The sequence below is a fragment of the Lampris incognitus genome, chromosome 6 (assembly GCF_029633865.1).
Source record: "Lampris incognitus isolate fLamInc1 chromosome 6, fLamInc1.hap2, whole genome shotgun sequence".
In the NCBI taxonomy this organism is placed as follows: Eukaryota; Metazoa; Chordata; class Actinopteri; order Lampriformes; family Lampridae; genus Lampris; species Lampris incognitus.
In genome coordinates this window covers 58,738,822-58,762,533 of record NC_079216.1, presented here as the reverse complement: position 1 = coordinate 58,762,533, position 23,712 = coordinate 58,738,822, and the positions used below count along the sequence as shown (strand labels likewise).

Here is a 23,712-nt window from a genome sequence, read left to right as displayed (position 1 = left end):
CTACGCCGTGTGTGTCATGAGCTCCTCAAGAGCCTTCTCACGGTGGTTTTCATGGATGAGCAGGACCTCTTTGATTGCACTCTGCTGGAATCCCATCTCATTAAATTGTTTCAGAAGGCGCAAGAACTCAGCAGCCTGAGTACAAAAAGATTAATTAGTGATAATTAAAAAAAAGTGTGTGGTGTGTGTGTGGGGGGGGGGGTGTTGTCAAAATCTGTCGGTATGGTTCTTGTTAGCACTCACCTTGCTCTCGCAGTTCTGAAACATCTCCAGAGCCTCCTCCACCTGTGCCTCGTCATAACCCAGTTCACACAGACGGTTGCTCGCGACCAAGTAAGTCAGGATCTGTCGGGAGGCGGAAACAAGACAAGTAAAGGTGTCCCCTGCTTTGACACTGGCGTTGTTCTCCGTTTACGGCTGAGCATACAGAGCGCTCACCTTCTCTGGGTTACGATAGCCTGTCTTCTGCAGGGCCACTATGGCCGTGCGTAACGAGTAGCCCCTCTCGGTGATGGCTTCGAGCAGTTCCCTCTCCTCCTGGCTGAGCGCTGATAGCAGCTCCACAGACAGATCAAAGAAGACCTTGTGGGAGCCACCAGGCCGCAGAGCCTTCGAAGTAAAGAGTGGACAAGCATTTTGGGTTATGAACAACAAAACATCTCTCTCCTTTGTTTTTTTTCCCCTAATATTGAGGCAGGGAGATGTAGTGCGTGGGAGGATCACGCTATTCCCCCCCAAGTTCCCCCTCCCCGGGCACCCCGACCGGCCAGAGGAGGCGCTAGTGCAGTGGCCAGGACATATACCCACATCCGGCTTCCCACCCGCAGACACAGCCAATTGTGTCTGTAGGGACGCCCGACCAAGCCGGAGGTAACACGGGGATTTGAACCGGAGGGCCCCGTGTTGGTAGGCAGTGGAATAGACCGCCGCGCTATCTGGACACCCGCAAAAGAAGATATTTCTAATAGGGATACATGGTGTCAAAGAGACGAAGACTGTTGTGGGTGTTTGGCCATGAACGCAGAACAGAATGACGCGGGGTCGTTGTGTTAACTTCTACTTAAATTAACACGACGCTCGTTTCTTTTTACTCACTTTTATTCACTCTTCGTGCAGCCACTAGCACCATGCACTTTTCAACTGCACTTACTCTGCGCATGCGTCCCGCCCACATGGAGGAGAACCACTCTCCTCTACAGGCGCAGGGATGAAAACCGTAAATAATATAATATAATTCCAAGTTAACAATCTCCCTATTCTCCCTTTTTTTTTTTAAATTAAAGTGCCTAAGAACAGAAAAGTGCCGTCAGTGGGTACTCAAAATTATTTTCACAAAATAAACCTCTTAAGAACCTGAACAGTAGGCCATCACTTTTAAATTGTGAATTGTAAACATTTGTAAACATACATTTTAAACAACAATTGTGAACAATTTGTAAACATTGTAAACAATCAAACATTTTCACCCCCCCCTTTTTTTTTAACACAACCTCTAGTTTATATCCCACAGTCCTTCACTGAGTGCTTTCAAAGGCACCAGAGTACCTTCTTAATTTTTTTGCTTTGTATGAGCTCTTTGATGCCACCTATGTCTAACCGAAGCCTCTTCTCTGTGACCTGTTTTGTTGACTTAAGGGCATCGAACAGGGAGTGGTTGTCAGTCACACAGACCAACGGGGGAGCATTCAGTCCAGCAGTGCCGGTAGTGAGCTCAGAAAAGAGAGTGGCCAGGAAAACTGCTCTGTCTATTCCATCTGACATAGCAAGAGTCTCTCCGGCAAGGGTGCTTCACACCACATGTCTAATCCTCTTAGACTGCCAACAGAGAGGAGGGAACTTCCCTCCTTCTCCTGTGAGGGTGATCAGTGTCCCCCCTTGTGAGCCTCCATCTGGGAGGTTTCCCAGAGAGGCATCACTGAAAACAGTCAAGTTCAAAGCATTGTTATTTCCCAAATATTGAAATTTGAGTGTCACCTTTCCAGTTCTGAGTTTACGAATCACCTTATTTGCATCATGAATAGATTGTACTGTGGCATTTTTCAGATTGGATGCTAAACCACAAGAATCAAACATAACATCAGGTCTGGTCTGCTTTGCAACCCAAAGGATCTGTCCTATGTTTGACCTAAGCTGCTCCTTTTCTGTTTCAGTAAAGGGAGCATCCTTTTGTACAGCACGTGCTGGTTGCATGTGAATAGGTTGCAGGTTTTCAATGAGCTGTGCTGATGTACCTGTATTACACCATTAACGGTAACAAAATCCATTCCTACGTAGGAGAAATTATCATGTTCCTCCCGTCCCACATGGAACATTGACTTCAGCTGAGGAATCACACGAGTCGAAAAGTTTTGTGAGCCTGCCCAAAGAAAATCATCTACATGGCATGCAAGTACTCCTGTCACCTTACACTGCTCATCTAACCAATAAAAGACTGCAGGATCCACCTGTGACACTTTACCACGTGTGGTAAAGTGATCTCCTTCACTTTGTTGTACCAATACAATGATGCATCAGCAAGACCGTATACACATTTCTTAAGTTTCCAGAACACCCCTTCACTGCTTGCCTCTGGGGGAGGACGGACATGAACATCCCTAGATAGTTTCATGCCCTGCAAAAATGCAGATTTGATGTCCATTGAATGGACTTGCCACTTATTTTGACAAATTACTGTTAACAGTAACCTTAGAGATTCCGAGGCACAGCTTGGGGAATCTTTCTGTAGCTCTTGGGTATTAAATTCTTCAAAACCCGTGGCTACCAGTCTGGCTTCAGGCACAATACCCTTATCAGTTTCTTTAACACTACAGACCCATCTGGCAGAGACACACTTTTGGCCTGCATCCTCAACTTCCTGAAAAACATCATTATTGCACCAGTTCTTTATTTCATCCTGTTTAGCTGTGTCAAATGAGATGTCTTTTGTTATAAGAACATCAGTTTCCCTGACTTTTGGTTCAATGTTGAGACTATCAACACGTGACATGTCAACTGCCTCCTTTTGTCCATAACTGCCATCAGGTTCAATATGTTGCAGGTTATACCAATTTTTGTGCCGTCCTGTGGCTTTGCCTGCTCTGCCTAAAACTTTGACTCTGTATGGAACACATTCATCACTTTTCGTAAAGGTTACAGTCTGTCCTGTTTTTAACTTTATACCTGTAGAAGAAACGGGGTTACCACAGACATTCTGCTCCATTACCGTTTGTGTCACATTAGTTTGGGTTTGACTCAGTACTGGGAGTACTGCTCCTTCAGTATTTACCTCTCTGTCGCTGTCCTGTTCGTTGTCGCAGTTTGTGTCCTGCTCATTATCTGAGCTGCCTGTAACTGTTTACAGCATCTGTGCCTGTGTCCTGTTCACTTTTTGTTATTCTGTTTTTGATGTCTTTCTCATCTTTTGTTTCACCGCTAGCATCACCAGTTTGCTTTTCTTGTTCTTGTGTTTGTACCTTATTAAGCCTTGAGTGGTGCACACTAAACAAGGATACCACCATGCCTAACAAATACAACAGCTCCATCCTGACCAATAACTACCCCTGGTCCCTTCCATTCTGTGCTGTCAGCTCGTTTGTAGTAGACTTTGTCTCCTGTCTCATATTTTTCATCAGTGGATCTGAGCTGCTTACGCAGTGCTCTCCTAATCCTTTCTGAACATTCAGCTTCAGTGAAAGCTTTCCTAGAAGTATGCAAAGCTGATATGTGTTCTCCTACCCTCACTCACTGTAGTGCCCTCTAGTGCAGGCGGCTTATCAACTAATACAGAGGGGAGGTTAGGGTTCTGACCAAATACAAGTTGATATGGACTATAACCAGGAACATTATGCATACAGTTTTTAGCCATGAGGGCCCAGTCTAGGGCTGTTTGCCAGTCACATCCATTTTCTCGTTTCACCTTCTGGATGATGTCTGTGAGAGTCTGATTGTGCCTCTCCAGTAGACCGTTGCTCCATAGACTCTATCCTGCTGTTGTCCTCGTCTCAATGTTGAAGTTCTCAGCCATGTCTCTGAACTCCTCATTGTTGAATTCTCCACCATTATCACTGTATAATCTCCGTGGGGGACCATGGACGCTTATCCATGTGTGAATGAAAGAGTTGACAATTTCTGAGAATTTCTTTGTCTTCACAATATTTCCTGCGCTGAAACGTGTGAAATGGTCTGATATGTAGGTACCATACACCAGGTTCTAACTCATGCAGGTCCAATGCCACCATTTCATTGTAGTTCGTAGCTAGAGGCAGACCCACAGCTGGCTTTGGCTTGGTCTTGCTGTACCTCTGGCATATGTCACATTTATGTACTATTTGCTGCAAAATAGTGAGGCATTCTTTGTCTTTATTCCTTGAGCTTTGAATAAGCCTCTGTAGCCTGTCTGCTGAGGCGTGGCCAAACTGTTTGTGAAGCTTGAGAAGGACTTTGCATTTCTCATCTGGGGTCATGCTCTCTGTCACTGTCAGGGCCTCATCATCTTCAGTTTGAGTCTCTCCATCTGTAGCTGCAAGTACCACGTCTCTGATTTGACTTCTTGTGTTATCTTTGTCTCTTATGTCCACACAGTAGTATCCTGAGCTAGTGAATTCAAGTGGTACAGGTTGCTTAAACATCACAGCTCTGTCATTCTCCATGTCTAAAACAGCTCCTGCCTTCTTCAGGGACGTCTTACTGAGCAGCAGTGGAATGTCAGCTTTGACCACTTCAGTTTCAATGTGACATTTTGTTTGTCCTATTTTAGCAGGTAGCTTCACTTTTCTGGTGGAAAACACTAAATTCCCATCCCCAAATCGAAATGGTCTACAACTGGGTTTCCATCATCTTGTTTACTTGCACCTCAGTGAGATCATTAACATAACTGTCAAGCCATTTCTCCCCACATACTGTACGAGTGCAAGCAGTGTCTATGATAGCCGATCCTAATGATTCAGTCGGAAACATCTCAGTGTCAGACGTGGGAGATTTAGCAAATAACATGATGTTAACCTCCTCTACATTTTCATCTTCAGTTAATCTTACTTGGTCGCTTTTCTTGTGGGGGCAGTCCTTAGCCCAATGAAAAGCGCTTTGGCAGACCGCACATCTTGACCACTTACCAAACTTATCCAAGGGGTTGGCACCTGGCAATGGGTGCTTTTGTTGTCCACTTTGAAACGTCGTGTTTCGTTTGCCTTTTCCTTGTCGCTGTTCTGTGAAGAGCGCTGCGTCTTGGTTTAGTTGTATTCCATGTGACGAGGCTGTCGTCTTCCCTCGTCGAGACGAGCTGTGTCCAACAGTTTCAAGGCCAACACAGCATCTGGGAGCGTCATGTTATACTTTTTCATCCGGTTGTATCGCTGTTCACAGTCAATGATGTAGTCTGCCATTGAAACTGAACTGCCTTTTGTTATGCCATCAAAATGAGAATACGCTTCGTATGCTCTGTCCTTTTCCTCTTTCGGAAACACACCGTCCAGTTTCACTAATAATGTCGCCATACCGTTATCACTGTCCAATTGTTCCGCGGGTATCTCCATGGCGGTTTCTCTGGCTCGCCCTTCCAGCCCCAACGCAACCGCCAGCGCCTGCTTCTTCTTGTCAAGTTCAGTGACCCGCGTCCATACATTGATTTCATTCTTCCAACACTCGTATGGCCTGGTCTCGTCAAACTTCGGCGGTACTTTGTAGTTTGCAGCCATCTGCCAACCATCCTCTGCTACCAATGCTAACTTCTACTTAAATAAACACGACGTTCATTTCTTTTTACTCGCTTTTATTCACTCTTCGTATAGCTACCATGCACACTTTTCAACTGCACTTACTCACTCTGCGCATGCGTCCCGCTCACATGGAGAACCACTCTCCTCTAGAGAGGCGCAGGGATGAAAACCGTAAATAATATAATATAATAGAATTCCAAGTTAACAGTTGTGTAAAGTTTGTAATTGGAAGTGAGCCTAGTATCGACTACATGTTTCCAACTGAGTAGCTAATATGACATATGACATATTATTTACATCAGGGATTTTCAAAGTGTGAGAAAGTGAGCCTCCCTTCAGAGGCCATAAAATCACCAGGGCCTCCCCTATTTTAATAAAAGGCACGATAATAACAATAAGAACAAGAATACACTGTTTTAAAATAAAGGGTTGCAACCATAAAGGGTTTGAAAATGTTTATTTTGAACACTCAGTCCTAATACAATCTCCTATATTTTAATAAAAATTAATAAAAGTGGTGAAAAATAACATATAGGTCAATGTCTTATTTGTGGATGTTTCTGAAGTAGAAAAAAAGAAACTTGAACACATATCTGTCACTTTTTAACAAAACAGAACAGAAAACGTGTAACCCATTGATGCGAAATGCTGCTTCCAGACACCATGTGTAAGGGCTTAACCTGACCTGCTAGGTAACACGCTCTGGGAAAAATACTCTCTACAAACGCGAATGTCGCCGACTGAGTGACCACAGTAGCTTGACTGAGTGAGTGATCATGTTTAGAGTGACTGACTGAGTGATTAGTTTGACACAATTGGGCCGCTAGATCAGGTGATCTACAACATCACTGAAGATACACAATTGGTCGGCCGAGCGCCGAGAGGCACGAGGGAGAGCACACAGTTAAAGCACCCCAAATAACATTCATTCATTCATCCATTATCCAAACCGCTTATCCTTACTCAGGGTCGCGGGCATGCTGGATCCTATCCCAGCAGTCATTGGGCTGCAGGCGGGTAGACACCCTGGGCAGGCCACCAGACCATCACAGGGCTAAATAGTGTGTGAAAGTGTAGCTGAGAACTATGGCCTACACAACCTCTCTTAAGGCCGTGTAGGCCATAATTCATAATACATGGCCTTTCATCATGCAGTGTCGGCCATGATGAGAATTATGACCTACATCATCTGGTGAGAGGCCACGTAGGCCATAATTCTCATAATTCTCAGCTACACTTGCACACGCTATCAAACCTTCTCACGAGCACTATCAAACTCTCTCACACACACATGCCACACACACATGCACATACACGTTCACGACAAATAATCACTGACAAAACACTCACTGGCGAATTCACAAAAGGATTGTGCGGCTTTAGCGGCTTCTAAACCTGAACAAACAAGAAAAAAAGAAACCATGTAACTCTCAAAGAACCCGCAAAGGTTGAAAGGCACCCCTAACTGCGCTGTCAAGCAAATAGCATCTCGGTGCTCCGGTGCTTTTTGCATGCATTTAAATTAGGTGAGATACATACATTTGGTGCAAAATTGGCCCCTTTCTATGCAAATGAGCCTCACTGCAAAACAAAACAAAAAAAAGTCCAACTCACAAAGACCACCTCTAATAGCCACACGCAGACTGAAAATCATAAGCGTCTTGAGAGAGCTGGTGGTAATTGACCCCCCCAGATAGCAAAATTGCTGTGGCCCGAACCCGTCCCACACCCGACACTTTCATCCTGCCCACTTACCGTGTGCCACGATGGCATCTTGGCGGTCTATTCCTGTTTGCAAGATCTGGGCCAGAACCAAGCCATAGCAAAGCCGCATGTGCCACATATTTGCCAAAGGTGGCCCATATTTGTTTTGTGATATTTGGGCCATATTCACCATTTACTACACAGACCACTTCAGGGTCACATCCAGATTACATGTTGCTGAGAGCACCGCATCTTTGCCAAAAAAAGGCCCACATTTGATTTGGCATATTTGGGTCATATTTGCTATTATACACGTGGGCCACTTCAGGCTCACATCCATTTTGGCAGGGTCAGAAGAAGGCCATCAGTGCCGCATTATTGCCTGAAGTAGCCCACATCCGGATGCTATCTGGGCCAGACTTTCCAGTGATCACGGCACCAGTGATTGTAGTCAGGTGTGCTCGTGAGCGGATATTGCTAAGGAGAAAAACACTTGTTGATTTAACTGAGACCCAAATCATTAGCAGATAGCAGGTTGCCTTGCTGTATACCTGATGACACCCTCCACTGTGAAGCGCTTTGTCTAGATAAAGCGCTACATAAACGTAATCCAATATTATTATTATTACCAAGGATGACATTGAACCTGCCTCTGTATTCTTGGCGCAAAGCCACCATTTATACTTTGCCACATGGATAATTGCAATCGATGCAAAACACTGGCACATTGCACTCAGCTGCAAAATTTCATGGGCGTGTTTGTGCTGTATCACAATAACAGAATATCTTTTGTGAACTGGACCTTGAGACGGGGCAGATAGCGGTTGCAGGTGAGGCACAATTCACGGTGCCATCAGCAGCCGCAATCCATTCTCTGTAAATTCACCTGTCAATACAGAGCGAGTCTTAGAAAAACAAAAAACGAGAGACATCCGCAGATAGAAACAGATGAAAGAGGAGGGGGAGTTAACAGATAATTAGAATAGGTGTACTTACAATTAATTTAGTTCTTGTGCAACTTCATTTATAACAACGCAACCATGCCATATGATTCAGTACACTTTAACAACAAATATCACTGGGACCACTACAGAAAATTGCAGATAAACATTTAATATCCAGGAACTCACATTATAGACACTACCACTGACTATCCCTGTGGCAACAATTTTTAACATTGACCATATACGATCCAGCCATCTACTAGGATTTGACCTAGTCTTGTTAACCCTACCATGGATAGCCTACACAGCCTTCTCTACCTTATGGGAGTAGTGAGTCTGTGTCTTGGCTGCACACAGGCGGTGGATGCGGGGCCCAGATAGCATCTGGATGTGGGCCACTTCAGGCAATAGTGCAGCACTGATGGTCTTCTTCTGGCCCTGACAAAATGGATGTGAGCCTGAAGTGGCTCACATGTATAATAGCAAATATGGCCCAAATAGGCCAAATCAAACGTGGGCCTTTTTTGGCAAAGATGCGGTGCTCTTGGCAGCATGTAATCTGGATGTGACCCTGAAGTGGCCCATGTGGTAAATGGTGAATATGGCCCAAATATCACAAAACAAATATGGGCCACCTTTGGCAAATATGTGGCACATGCGGCATTGCTATGGCTGGGTTCTGGCCCAGATCTTGCAAACAGGAGCGGACCGCCCAAGTGCCATCATTCCATGTGGTATGTGGGCTGGATCAAAGTGTCGGTGTGGGACGGGTCCGAGCCACAGCAATTTTGCTATCTGGGGGCTGTACTGATGACAGGAACAAGCGCAGGTCGCCCTCCACCTGCAGCCTCAACCAGTACTTCCTTTTAATCAGGGTCAAGGCAGAAAACCCTCTCTAAGAAAATCCCAGTTTTTTAATATACATCGGCATACTTTCTGCTGGGTTTAGACATGTTCTTGTATCTCCCTGCTTTTTTTCCCCCCACGCATCCCCCGAAACTCTTTGCTGCCCCCCAGGGGAGATGGGCCTCACACTTTGAAAACCACTGATTTACATCATACATTGTTAAGCTGTTGCTCCAGATAATATCGTTCAGTAAAGATGCTTTTGATGCCAGTTCAACAGAGCCAATGTAAGCGCATCTGAATCCCAATTTTCAGCAAAACACACACACACACACACACACACACACACACACACACACACACACACACACTTGGTACAGCTAAACATGGCAGTTTGTGAGTGGGCATTAGAAGCCAGGGTCATGAGGTGCTTTGCATCTAAAAAGTGTAGGCTAAACACCATGGTCAGAAACTACTTAAAAATCGAAATAAGTTTACCTTCTGCCGGTGGTTTCTGACAACAGGTCCTGCAGATGAGGGTCGTGGCTGCTGCAGCTTAGATGGAGACTGGCAGACCGGCTTTGTGCTTTGTGAATGTCTTTTGCTCACGGAGCCAAGTGAGCGTTGCCGCCTCTTGCTGTGCCTCTGACTCTGGCAAAGAGGACTGCTGGGCTGAGACTGCTCCAGTGCAGAGAGCGCTCCCCTGCGGTTTGGGAAAGCGGACAAAGTAGCTTTGGGGCCGGTGAGGTTTCGAGGAGAAACAGGCTTACCACAGTGAGCAGGCAGCCCAAGGTGGAGGGCTTTGACTCTGGTTAACAGGTCTTTTGATGCGGTGCTCTTTGGGCGCTCTCTGCTCTTGCAGACACGTGCATCATCATTGGAGGAGCCTTCATCATCCTCCGAATAGCCAGCTTCATCCTCAGAGTCAGAGATAGGGAACTTAATGGAGCGATGGTACAGGCGGTGGGTGTCCACAGAGCTCAGGCTGTGGCTGCGGGGACGACGGGTAGAGGCCCAGAGGTCGCTGCTCCTACGACTGGCCCAGCGACTCTCCTGGGGACTGCTGAACAACAGCCAGTAAGGAGGGCAGGAGGGAGAACCACCGCATGTAGGGGTCCGACATTGTGCCTGCAGTTGTGGTTTACGATAACCACCATGGAGCCGAGTCAAGACCCAGTTCTCAAGGTTGAATTCATACTGCAAAAGCAACCACAAAAATAAGCTGAAGTAGCATAAAAAAACCCAAATACAAGCAGTGGATTGTACACAAAATGCAATGAATGCAAAGCATTTAGGTCGACGGCCCTTTAACTCCACCCAACAACCTCCTGCATTAAAGAGAGAAAAACACATGACAGTGGTAGGGACCTCGCATACACAAAATGTAATCGAGATAATGACAATATGTTGGGTGGTTTACTTGAAAGATTTTCAGATGAGAAAACAATCTGTTGTGTTTTCAGATGTCTGACCTCAGTTTCTTGCAATATCCGGCGGCAGTCTGGCACGGCGATGTCTGGACCCGTCACAAACTCCCTCATGGGCTCCTCCAGTGAGCCCAGTGGGGTCTGGAATGGGATGTCATCTAGACTGTTCATTGTCACCAAACTGCAGCCAAAACAAATCAATAAAAAGCTTGCATCAGATGAAAAAAAGGAAGTTTTGGAAGTAATCTACCTCAGAGTCCAGCTAGCACATCGTCTCTTGACAAATAATAAAAACTGTAGCTCAAAGTGAATCAATCATCTACATACATGGAAAGGCAATAAGGAATGTAAATAAACGGTAGGCAACTCTTAATGTAATCATAAAGAGCTTTGGGTCAGACCTGACCCATGTTTATGAGCGCTCACCTCTCTCTCTCACAGTACCTCCTCGCAGGTCCAAAGCCTTGGGAAACAACGGCACGTGTGCAGGGAATGACTAATACACAGACACGATCACACAGGATAATTCTCATCACTACTAAGCCCCTGTCATCATCCCAGGAGTTGTTCACCTATAATATCTTAAGAAAACCAGTAACACAGCAGACTGCTTTGGTAGATACACCCACTAACAGTACTTTAACATAATACATCGCCAAGTTATTGGTATAAAAACAAGAGGCTTAAAAGGAAAGGCATAAAGAGGACAAATCAGTTTTAGGACATATCCAACCAAAGTCATGAGATCATTGAATGCATGGCTACCATTTATGCAACTTTTCCTTCTTTTCCAAGGCAACAGCACCTTGCACGTTGGCATTTATATTTTGTATGTAGTGCATCTTCCCATCCCCAACAATAACAGGGCCAGCTCAGGAGTTGGACGGGATTAGGGAAACGCTGAGGTATTGGGAAAACAGAGTCATTAGCTGCTTATATAGGGACGCATAATGACATGATGCAACTTTGTGATATCCCTTTGTTGTGTGCGGCCGTTCCATGGTTGTTTGTATGCAGTGTATTTGTTGGAGCCAAGTGTACACTGCACTGAAACAAGTTTCACCATTGTAGCCGTGACGTAACTGGGGTGAAGTGTGACTGCACCGTGTTAGGCCAGAGCGCGAGGTATATCAAAAGCACACAAGTCCACGAGCAAAGGTAAAAGGGAAACCAAATATTCTGTACAGAGATACATTTTATTTATATTATTTGAACAATCATGTCAATAAATGTATGAATCACAACTGTGGAGCCACCAGCTTCTAAAATCGACCTCTTAAAACTTTTAAGAAAAGCTTAACTTGAAAGCAAAGGGAACTTAAAGTGAGGGGTAAACAAACCTAGTTTCATCTCATCCGATAGCACATAGAGCATTTTAGAGGACAGCGGCACGGGTTCCATCCGACGAATACGTTTGAAGTAAATGCTCGATTACAGTCGTGTCTATTGAAATACCATTTACTAACATAAAATTACATCACAAAAGGTGAGGTGAGATTTCAGACGGGCCAAGCAGGCTAAAAAAAAAAAAAGTGTCGTTCTGGTCATGTGATTCAGAGGTCTTTGGATATGCACACACAAATTCCCCAAAAGAGGGTGGGCTAGAACAGAAAACACTGAACAAAAATAACCAGTCTGGCTGTCTCAAAGACTATTACCGTTACCTGCTCTGTGTAGTGTGCTGGTGTCAGTAAATTACATCATTAAGATACGTTATCCCAATTACAGGTTTATCGCGTCATACAAACTGCTTACAAACGCTACCTAGGCCGTGTTGCATCACATTTACAGCTCGATTTTATCGTGAGCACCATTATTAAAATGGTTAAGAGGAAAACATCAAAATATTGATGTGCTCATGGAATATCATGCCCTTATAACAGAAGGCATCACTTGTGGTATGTAACATGAAAACACTACATCTGAGCATTTATAAATGCCCCGTGTTTTCAAGTGTATTATGATCCCATAATAATGTCCATTTGCTTCCCTTGCCATTAACCCTATCACCACAAAATAGAACAAAATTTCCTAGCTACTAATCCTTTGTAGAATAAAACTGCATTATATTTAGATGGATAAAAATGTTAAGAATCCCCCAGAGATTGAAAGTATTCTATAAGGTCCACAATTTGAATACCTTTACAGAATCCCCATATATCAGATAAATGGGACCAATGGGTTGTTATACACTCATAACTTTGTTGATAATCAAAACAGTCCTTAGTGAGAACCACAGGCCTTTAGTATTTCCTCCACAGTGTGGTAGTTGGGGTGTCTGGTGCTGCTTAGAGTTGGTATTCAAAAGGTTCTAGGTAATCTAATGGGTGTTGGATTGCACTGGCTGTAAGGACTTGCTGAAATGAGTTACAGGTGGCTCAGTTGTTGGCAGCGTCTGCTTGTCGAGGCCAGTTCTCCTCCTCAATGCCCGAGTCATATTCCTCTTCTGCAGACTCCTTATTCGGCGCTCTGAAATTCAAGTAGAAACACCAGTTCAGGTTTCCTGATCTCTAGGCTTTCAGGAATCTGATCTCCGACATGAAATAGACATGACCATATTGTGCAATATGCCAAGTACAGACCTGATGTATCGTGGCTCTGATTTGCCTTGGACAACATCTTTGTTCAACTCAACAGCCATAATGTCAGAGTGAGGCACTTCAAACATTGGCTCAAGAAGCAGTTTTTCCTGTCAATGACAGATATTCATTTTGCCAAGTGAGTTAACAGGAGAGAGAAAAAAAAGCACATTAAGTTGTGCGACAGTCAAGTCAATTTTATTTGTATAGCCCAGTATCACAAATTACAAATCAAAAACATACGTACCATGATTGATCTGAGCCCTCGAGCTCCGGTTTTTCTCTCAAGAGCCAATCTAGCAATAGCCCTCAAAGCATCTGGAGTCACATTGAGGTCACACTGCAACAAAATTTTATACATATTACCACTATTATCTGAGAGATTAAACTAAGCAGACAGTTACAGATGCCATCCGTAACCCTGGCACAAAAAAATTACGTTTTAAAATAGAAAAAGTGTTATGTTTTTACATCCAAACCAAAGGCTGCCTTGGTTTCATTCATTCTGGTGTGTTACTTTATGAGTTTCAACACTGTGGTATCCACTAAAGCAGTGGCCTTACTTTGTCCATGCTAAAGAGAGCCTGGTACTGGGGTACCACAGCATTACGTGGCTCAGTCAGGATTCGCACCAGGGTGTCTTCGTCCAAGCTGTGTAAGGGTACTACCACAGGGAGACGACCAACAAACTCTGGGATCATTCCAAACTCAATCAGATCCCTGGCCTCCACATGCCTCAGCAGCCTGTCCTTCTCCTCAATCTCTGCCACTGTGTCCGTCTCACCGCTGGTGTTGGCCAAGTCTGCTGCAGCTGCCGCACGGCGCCCTTTCCCCAAGTTGGAGGGCGTTCCGAAGCCCAAATACTGCAAAGTAATGAAATATTAGGATTGGAAATAGAAAATACGGAAAGTTTCACCAAGTGCCGACATACAGCTTAACAATCCAATATGATTTTTCAATTTAAAAAACACCTTTTCATTCTTTCTTCTGCTAATAATTCTGTCAAGTCCGTTGAAGGCACCGGACGCAACAAAAAGGATGTTTGTTGTGTCCACCTGCACCGTTTCCCCTCTCAGCTTTCTGGAGTTTTTCTCAGGAACATTGACAATTGTGCCCTCCAAGAGTTTGAGCAATCCCTAACAAATGAAACAGGGAACAGAGGGGACAAAAAGAAAGAAAGAAGAGAGGGAAACATGAGAGTTCAACAATAGTTTAGGTCCAGTACAATTATTTGATAAGGCAAGGGGGAATAAAAACAAAGCACTACAATGAAATAAACAAAGCCTTTGTTGTGTTTTTAAGGGTCAGAATGCTGGTGAAATCCACTGGGCTGATTAACTTCAACAAAAGCCAGATGTGTACAAACCAAGTCCAGGAGAGATGTTTTCTTAGTGACATAAGTTGAATACTGACCTGCTGGACTCCTTCTCCTCCGACATCTCTCAGCTGATGGATTCCAGGGACACTGCCGATCTTGTCTACCTCATCCAGAAACACTATACCTGTACGAAGAATGTACAGATCAGTCAGAATGCAATGGTATTCAAAATCTAATTAAAAGCTTTAGTGAAAAGAAATGTCTACAAATATGATGAGAATAGAAAATGATGAAGAAAAGGTGGCTTGATTCTGGTCAATGTTAACGGCAACCAGTCCCCATTGGATATCCATTTGTACATTTAGTCATTTGAAAAAAAAAAGCAATCTCATCCTACAATTACAATTTCATTTCATTCACTTTTATCCAAAGCAACATACATCTGAGCGTTAATACAACACAAGCAAGGATCTAGTCAGGAGGCGACAACACGAGTGTCCAAAAAAAAAAAAAAACTAGGTTCAAGTCCGATAGAACATAGGTGTCAACAGGCAGTGCACAAAGGCAAAGGTACATAGAAGCGATTTTTCTTTTTCTTTTTTTTTTTTTTTAATACCATCAGGTGTGGAGGTATTCGTGAAAGAGCTGGGTCTTTAGCTTCTTCTTAAAGATGGAGAGGGAGTCAGCAGATTGAATGGAGTTTGGTAACTCGTTCCACCATCGGGGAACTACAGAAGAGAAGAGTCTAGCTAGTGACTTAGGGCCCTGTTGTGGCGGAAATGCCAGGCATCTTTCATTGGCAGAGCGTAGTGAGCGGAACTGAGTGTAGACCTGAATGAGGGGGTTCAGGTAGGCCAGAGCCATTTTTGTTGCCGTTTTGTAAGTGAGCATTAAGGTTTTGAATTTGATGCGGGCAGAAAACTGGGAGCCAGTGGAGGGATATGAACAGGGGAGTGACATGTGCTGTTTTAGGTTGGTTGAAGACCAGACAGGCCGCTATGTTCTGGGTGATCTGCAGAGGTTTGGAAGTGCATGCAGGAGACCTGCCAGTAAGGAGTTGCAGTAGTCAATGCGTGATATAACAAGAGCCTGCACCAGGAGTTGTGTTGCATGCTCAGACAGATAGGGTCTAATTTTCCTGATGTTGTACAGGGCAAATTGGCACGACCAAGCAATCGAGGCCACGTGAACCTTAAAGGTTAGTTGGTCATCAATCATGACACCCAGGTTTCGGGCAGACATTGTGGGCATCAGCTGGGTTGATCCGAGCTGGATATTGATCTGTTGTGTAAGGATGGACTGGCTGGGATGACAAGGAGCTCAGTCTTGGACAGGTTAAACTGAAGGTGGCGTTCTTTCATCCATGCAGAGATATCAGCAAGGCATGACGATATCCGTGCCGAGATTGTGAGGTCATCTGGCGGGAATGATAGGAAGAGCTGGGTATCATCAGCATAGCAATGATATGAGAAACCATGGAAGCGGATGATTACACCAAGTGAGGTGGTGTATACTGAGAAGAGGAGAGGACTGAGCACTGACCCTTGAGGTACCCCTGTGGATAAGCCATGCGGTCTGGACACTCCTCCCCTCCAAGACACTCTAAAAGATCTCCCTGAGAGGTAGGACTTGAACCAGCGGAGGGCAGATCCTGAGATACCAAGCTCAGTGAGTGTGGCGAGGAGGATTTGGTGGTTAACCATGTCAAAGACAGCTGACAGATCTAGCAGCAATAAAGCTGAGGACTGACCAGCAGCTCTAGCCAAATGCAGTGATTCTATTACTGACAGAAGTGCAGTCTTGGTAGAGTGACCCCACTTAAAGCCAGACTGATTCAGATCATACAGATTGTTCTCAGAGAGGAATTCAGCGACTTGGTTAAAGACCATGCGCTCAAGTATTTTTGAAAGAAAAGGTAGGAGTGAAACCGGTCTGTAGTTTTCAACCTGGGCTGGGTTGAGTGCAGGTTTTTTGAGCAGTGGGGTGACCCAAGCTTGCTTAAATGCAGTGGGGAACACACCCATTGTAAGCGAGGAGTTGATGATGTGTGTGACTGCGGGGGAAATGGTCTGTAGGAGGTTGGATGGTATCGGATCCAGCAGACAGATAGTAGGACAACAGTCCAGCAGAAGCTTGGAGACTTCTTCCGCGGTCAGGAGAAGAATGAGGTGAGTGAGGCACTGTTAGCTGACAGCGGAAGATGGAGTTGTTCAGGCTCAGATAACTGGTTACTGATGGCAGAAGCCTTATCAGTAATGTATGAGGTGAACATGTCAGAAGTGCACAGAGTGGAGGTCGGAGGAAGAGGAGGAGGAGGAGGTGGATTGGGGAGTGAGTTAAAAGCAAAAAAACATTTTTCGAGCATCAGTGGTGCTACAGATCTTGTTCCGATAGTAAGTGGTCTTAGTTTTTAAGCTGGAGGAGAATGACAGTAGGAGACGCTGATAGTCACTGAGGTCAGTGGACTCTGGCTTTATGCCATTTTCCGTCTGCCACTCTGAGCCCTTACCTTTGCTCCTTGATGACCTCAGTGAGCCATGGACTAGAGGGGGGGCATTATGAGCAGGTTTGGATGCTAGAGGGCAGAGATTGTTAAGAGAGGAGGCTAGTGAGGAACAGAGTGTGTCTGTAGCCTTGTTGACAGGAAGCGAAGAGAATTCGTTATGAGGAGGCACAGAAGCGAAGACCTCATTGAAGAGCTGGGTCGGTGTAAGAGACCGCAAGTTTCGGCAGAAGGAGACCCTTTGTGGAGGAAAGTGAGGATGTTCCAGTAAGGAGGCCATGAATTGACACATGTAGGGGGGTGACAGTCAGATTTGCTGCGGAGCAGTTCCGTGTCAAGTTCAGATCAAGAGTATTGCCCGCTTTGTGTGTGGGTGGGGTGGGGACCTGTCTGAGGCCAAAGGAGGACAGAAGAGACAGGAAGTCAGTTGCTTGGGTTTGACTTCCTGTCTCTTCTGTTCTCCTTTGACCTCAGACATTTATTAGTTGTTATCTGGCTCTGATAAAATTAAGTTAATAAAAAATACTGCATGATCTGAACATGATTTTTTTTCCTTGCCACCCACCTTGCTGTGCTTTCTCCACTGAATAGTTGGCATCTTGCAGCAGTTTGGCAATAACAGACTCAATGTCTTCTCCCACATATCCAGCTTGAGTTAATGTGGTGCAGTCACAAATGGCAAAGGGAACATCAAGACATTTGGCCAGTGTCTGCGCCAATAATGTCTTTCCTATAAAAGAGAAAAGAAAACAATATAAAAGACATAAAACATCTTAATTATTTGAGTTTGGTTAATTAAACAGTTAAACATTCACTTTAAGTAGAACTTTAGATTTCAATTCTCACAAACCAGCAAGTGGCACTATGGAATAGTTGAGTATGGAATAATTTTTATATAACACTAACCTGATCCAGTCGGGCCCAGAAGTACAATGTTGCTCTTTTCCAGTTTGATATCTGCGTGGGTGGAGTCAAGAACATCACCCCCCCTCCTCTCCTGGGGTGTCTGTGGGCTAGCCTGCTGTTGCATGGAAGCTCCCAATGCATTGCCATGAGGACTGATCCCTGCAATTTGCAGCAGCTCTGCAATGACAAAGTCATAGGTTTATCTTTATGGTTGATTACATAGAGAAACTGATTATGAAAACACTGATAGGCGTAAGGGTCAAGCCGATTTGTTTTTTGCATAAGATACGCTAAGCTGTAGCAGAATTTAAACAGCAAAATAATTTCCCAAATCGCGGGTAGCAATACTTCTAAGTACAGTCTAAAAATACATGTGCCCTGCTCAGCACCAGTGTGGAGTTACTAAGTGAAGAGGTCTGGACTGAAATAGAAAAAGTGCAGATAAGTGAATCTAGGTCACTAGGCGATCTTATTGTTTGGTCAATAAATGAATAACAGGTAGGACCTGCTGTATGTTTGCTATAGTTCATGGTAAAAGGGTGATCAGCTGACTCAAATGTAACTCAAGGCTTTTCAACTCAATCATTGTTAATGTTTGAATTTGGTGTCAAGCAGTTCCCTTGAAAGGGGTAGAATTAAAGCAGCGATGATCTTTTCGATGTGTGATTTTACCTGAGGCAGCAATTTATAAACAAGCAAAGAGCCTAACCAGTCTGTAAATTTTGGCATTTGTGCAACTGTTGACATTACATTTTCACATAAAACACTTATGCCATGACTTTCAAAAAGCCAACGATATCAAGACAAGAGTAAGGAGGACCAGTCACTTACTTGTGAATCTGTACTCATCCTCCCGTCTTCTCATCTCTAGTTCTATATGGAAGGGATGAAAGTTCTTAAAAAAAAATCCACACTGTCATTACCTTTACATTAACAACGCCATCCTGAAAAACTGTTGATAGTCACTGAACAAATGCCAAATCATGCAGACAGGTTATGCTTTGAGTTTGGTTAGACTGACTCGCATTAATTGTTGGTGCATATTTTTATAAAAGTTGGCTCTTGACACCATAATCTATACCATTGGGAATCTAGGGCCTTCATCTATAAACTCCACTATTTTGTTGTTTTGATTTAACAAACATTAACAATCTCGAGAACACTTTTGCTTTATCATGGGTGAGTACAAAACCGTTAACGCAGGTTGTATAACAAACACCGATCACAATAGCTGTCAATTGTAACAAGCAATATTTAGTATATTACCAATACGATGACATAATGGTTAAAAATAAAAAAAATACCTCAATGTTATTGCATACATTATTCTTACTTGGAAGGTAAAAACAACATTTATAATTGTTTTCACTGACATTTCACAACATGATGATATACACACTAAACTAGTTCGTTTGAGTTATATTAAAACAATGCAAATACTGTCATATGGATGATGTCGTAGTTTAGTTTGTATTTTAAACACCTTTTAGTTTACCGTCTGGGAGGGGTTTAACCTTGTAAAATCATTAATGAGGTTGGGGTTTATTGTCCAAAATTGTAGACATTTGCAAACTAAAAAAGGCAATGGTCATAATATAATTATGCTTTTGTTATTTAAGGATCGTTTCTTCTTTTCTTTTTAAAAAAAAATCAGGGCTACATTAATATCTGGTAAAACAGGCATGAAATTGATTAACTCACATCTATCTCACTGATTTATGTAGTATTTTACAGCTATAGATTTTGTTTGACCTCAATGGGACATGGTTGAGGATTTTTTTTTATTTTGAGTGGTAACTCCCAAACAAAATCTTTCTCTGAAAGGCCAAATCCAAAAGTGTGAAGAAATATTCTACAAACCGTTACAAGATATGCAACCATGGTATAGGGACATATATTGAAACCCCATGCCAACCAAACTTTTTTTCTCTTAAGGTGAGTGTGTATTGTAGACTGCAAATTCATGCCAGAGACTGTAGAAATCCAACCTAGGAATTTAAGCCACAGTAATACTGACCTCGTGGTGTTAGCGAAGCTTGTTTCTCCACCTCCACCTGCTGTCTACTCCCAGCAGGGATGTTGTTGTAGATGCGTTTGTAATGATTGTACACAGCAACTGCTAACACCTTCTTTGCATATGACTGGCCAACAACATATTTGTCAAGGTATGCATAAATCTGAAATAAATGTCAGTTCATACATAATAAAAGTCATTTTTGACAAAAGTGACAGCAAGTTTCATGGTATGTAAGTCTATGTTTGTTTGTTGCATGGTGGTTTCGTGTTTAGCCGTCTTACCTTCTTAGGAGGAGGGGGAGGCTTCTGTGCAAATGCCAGTTTCACAGCCTCAGCAGCCGATTCCGGCTCTTTGTTTAACCCTTTCTTAGAGTCAGTTTCAGAGAGAACCACAAAAAAATGATGGCATTTCTCACATTTGACGAATCGTGTTGATGCTACGAAAAAGCAAAAAAACAAACTGGGTGTTCAAAGTCAGCTTTGGAAAGAAAACAGCTGAAACAGACCCTGGTCAAAAAAGTAAATACACAATTTCAGCATTTGTTCAAACTGCTTGGCTCCCAGATTCAAAGTGTCAGGAAAAATCTAAATGACAGAAAAGATATTAACTATTTCCAATTATCTTACCCATTTGATCATATTTTGCCTCAAACTCTTTCTCTACGGCATGTCAGTGCATTCAAACCAACTGTAAAATTATTTTTAAATTCTGTTTGACGCAAACGTAAATGGAATGTCCAAATTCAAAAGAGCTACTCACATACAAACGTCTCTACATGTGTACAGGGGTCTCCACATTTCGGGCAGCGGAGTTGGCTTCCCCCTTTGCCAGATCCTCCAGAGCCAGACAGCCTCTTCCCCTCACTGATGCTTTTCTATATTGATGTGCAAAGTAAAAAAATAACTACATTAGCAACGTTTCGCCGTTATTATTTTATGTGCATCCAAAATGGTCTCGCATACAACAAATAACTTTGGCTCCTCTACAAAAGTACCTTTCCACCATCGTTTCCACCATCTTTTGTTGTCCCATCTTTTGAGGAATAGCAGACAGCTGTTTCTGAGAAGGACCTCACCCGGACCCTGGGAGGTAGATGAGTTTCACGGGACCCATGTCTACTCAAAGAAAACAACTGAATCCGGGAACATGACAAACCTGCAAGAGGAACAGTATTTCTTCAGGGAAATCTTTATATGGACATGATACTACAATTCTTATTCAAAAGTTTTTATTTTCTACCTCTCAAACACAAAAATATCCCGACAAAGCACTAACCAGACAGAGGTTTCATAATTAAGTTTTTCAATTCAACTAGCAATTAAAGCCAAATTGCATTTGCAACATTTAGCCGACAAAACAGGTTATCAACTTCACAGAATTCAACAAGAAAATGGTTGGGCAAATTAAAAGTAAAGGGTAAAACACAACTGTGTGACAGAGTTAGAAGTCAGCAGGAATCTGCTGTTCAGGATGTGAAATGAACATTTCCCAGAAGCACTTTCCCGGCTAATAGCTAGAAGACAAGCAGTTGGCCTTGAAATGATGTCATATTGCTGTAGGTTACAACGTTTCCAGTGCACTGTCGCATTAAATTTGAGACGCAAGTATTGAAATGATCAATTATGCACCGAGAGAGGTTTCACCTTAGCAGTTATCGATAACTTTTATGTGTCCCTCGCTCTGTGGAAAGCCTGACGTAACTTAAATAACGTCTGAGACTTGTGAATTTGCAATCAGCTGTGGACTTGTCATGATGATAGTGGGAATGTCATAACAATCGGAGACCTAGCTTAGCTATCTGGCTTAACGTATCACCATGTCATGTAGTTGTTGCCAGCTGGCAAGTGATTTTTTTTTTTACCTCGTTGAGTAGAATTCAAAATTAATCTCAAAGCCGAAGTACACGGGCAGGACATAACGCCAAAACTCAACAACCTGAAAAAGTAACACAAACACACACAAAAATAAACTAGTGACGGAATGTCAAGAATTCATATTGGCGAGTCTAACTTGCTAGCGGCTAGCTGGGCAAAACATGGCCACGGGAGGCGTGCGCTAGGCTGGATAAACACTTTTTTTTCCTTTTTTTTGCAAGCAAATTAACTTTAATAAATCAACAGACGTACTTGTCACCAGGATCCGCTACTGTTTAACGCCATGTCTAACACTCAGCATATTAAACAGGCTAGTTAAGTAAGCAAGGACAAGGTTGATGTTGACTCCGCTAACATCCGACATAAGGCGGGGTGAACACGACAAACAGCCCCGTCAGAACGCGGAGTTGCTAAGCTGCTGGTAGCCGCTCGGCTACCTGCTCTCTGCCGAGCAAGGCAAGACAGCGGTTACGCTGTAAGCTATGCTAAGCGGGCTAGCCAGAGGCTCGACTAATTTCACAATACACGGCTACACGGAACAAGCTAGCATTACTTACGGGGCCCAGTGAAACCAAACACGTCTTGACAGCGCCTTCCAAACAACAAATTCGCTAAGTCACTATACCATTCACTGCCGTTAACTTGGTCTAGTTAACTGCCCCGCCGTGTCATACCAATGTCACGACGCAGTATGCGCTTATTTAGGTGAATTAGCCGAATTAGCCGCCACTAGCCCCTCTGTTGCTGTTACATAGGTGGGTAGACCCAAGTGATGTAACGTTAACTGCTATGAAATAGGTCGGCTAAACTAGCTGGCTAGTTATGTTAGCCTTCGCCTCTGGCCCCATGCTCCGGCCCTATTACGTACTTACGTACAGAGGCGCACTGAGCGCTTTCCAAACACATCCACAGCCACTGGGCCGCCTCGGGCTCTTGCTTGTACCACTGCCTAAAACATGGCGATTGCAAAGTTTGTCTCGGCAATTCGGACCAGTATGGAAGGGTGTAAATGTGGAGAGACCTATTATTAGATACCTATCCAGATATTTAAGATCTAACTAGTTCGCAGCCCCCCCATAAGGATAAGGACGCGCTGTGAGGACTTGCGGTGCGTTCAACGGATCCTAGTATTTTGGTGTATTTCCGGTTGTTTTTTTTCTCGTCATTTTGTGGCGCATTCAAAAAATCAGACGGAAATACTTTTAAGGCTACAAGTAAAATTAAGTCATACAATTTGGTAATGGAAGGCATAACGCTGTAATGCAAAATGAAGCACCAAACAGCGATAGTTTGCATTAAGGAAACTATTTCTCCCTAAAAAATAACAACTCCCTGCCTAGCCAATTAACAACCATATCCGAATTGCATGACAAGCCAATCAATCAATTATCTGTTATCGTTATTTATTGCAAGAATGAACAGTACTAACATCGGTAGACACATATGCTAAGGGTTAAAGGGGAAATAAACAGTACAATGAAAAAAGGTTCAGCAATTCAGACAATTATAATTTACAGATATCCAGAATATTTATGGGTTTGGGGTTTGCAGAGTGCTGAATGGTTCTTATGTATTGTTGCATTTCATTTATAACATTTTCAAATAAAGGTTTTCTGTTGTAGAATTTACTTTTGTGAATACAACATTTTGCTAAGATAATAAAAAGATTTACACTCCGTGGTAGGGCGTAATACAGGCCAGGTGGTGGGCAAAGGCATGAACCGGGGCGTGCCGGCTTCTGGCATCACAGACTGGTCCTCAGGACATGGAATGTTACCTCTCTGGCAGGGAAGGAGCCTGACCTGGTGCAGGGGGTGGAGCGGTACCAACTAGATATAGTTGGGCTCACCCCCACACATAGCAAGGGCTCTGGTACCAAATTCCTAGAGAGGGGCTGGACT

At 43.6% G+C, this 23,712-nt stretch overlaps 2 protein-coding genes across 7 annotated transcripts; both read right to left on the bottom strand.

The window, feature by feature from the left end:
* Positions 1-10,785, bottom strand: ubap1lb (ubiquitin associated protein 1-like b). The gene is made up of 5 exons (XM_056282641.1): positions 10,660-10,785; positions 9,686-10,384; positions 439-609; positions 244-345; positions 1-135 (listed from the first exon to the last, which is right to left on the bottom strand). The coding sequence occupies exons 1-5, from the start codon at positions 10,783-10,785 to the stop codon at positions 1-3; spliced, it is 1,233 nt and encodes a 410-aa protein (XP_056138616.1).
* A 1,007-nt stretch (positions 10,786-11,792) lies between these two features.
* On the bottom strand, positions 11,793-22,922 carry clpxb (caseinolytic mitochondrial matrix peptidase chaperone subunit Xb). Of its 6 annotated transcripts, none has more exons than XM_056281524.1 (15): positions 22,680-22,922; positions 21,799-21,872; positions 20,932-21,092; positions 20,697-20,811; positions 20,219-20,373; positions 19,938-20,097; positions 18,752-18,793; positions 17,921-18,097; positions 17,580-17,744; positions 14,607-14,695; positions 14,165-14,329; positions 13,757-14,056; positions 13,441-13,533; positions 13,197-13,303; positions 11,793-13,083 (listed from the first exon to the last, which is right to left on the bottom strand). In XM_056281524.1, the coding sequence occupies exons 1-15, from the start codon at positions 22,715-22,717 to the stop codon at positions 12,993-12,995; spliced, it is 1,932 nt and encodes a 643-aa protein (XP_056137499.1). In that variant the 5' UTR covers positions 22,718-22,922; the 3' UTR covers positions 11,793-12,992. The 6 variants fall into 6 exon arrangements, with proteins under 6 accessions (XP_056137499.1, XP_056137501.1, XP_056137503.1 ...); XM_056281526.1 differs by having other exon boundaries at positions 22,684-22,922; XM_056281528.1 differs by having other exon boundaries at positions 22,688-22,922.
* Between the last annotated feature and the right edge of the window lie 790 nt (positions 22,923-23,712).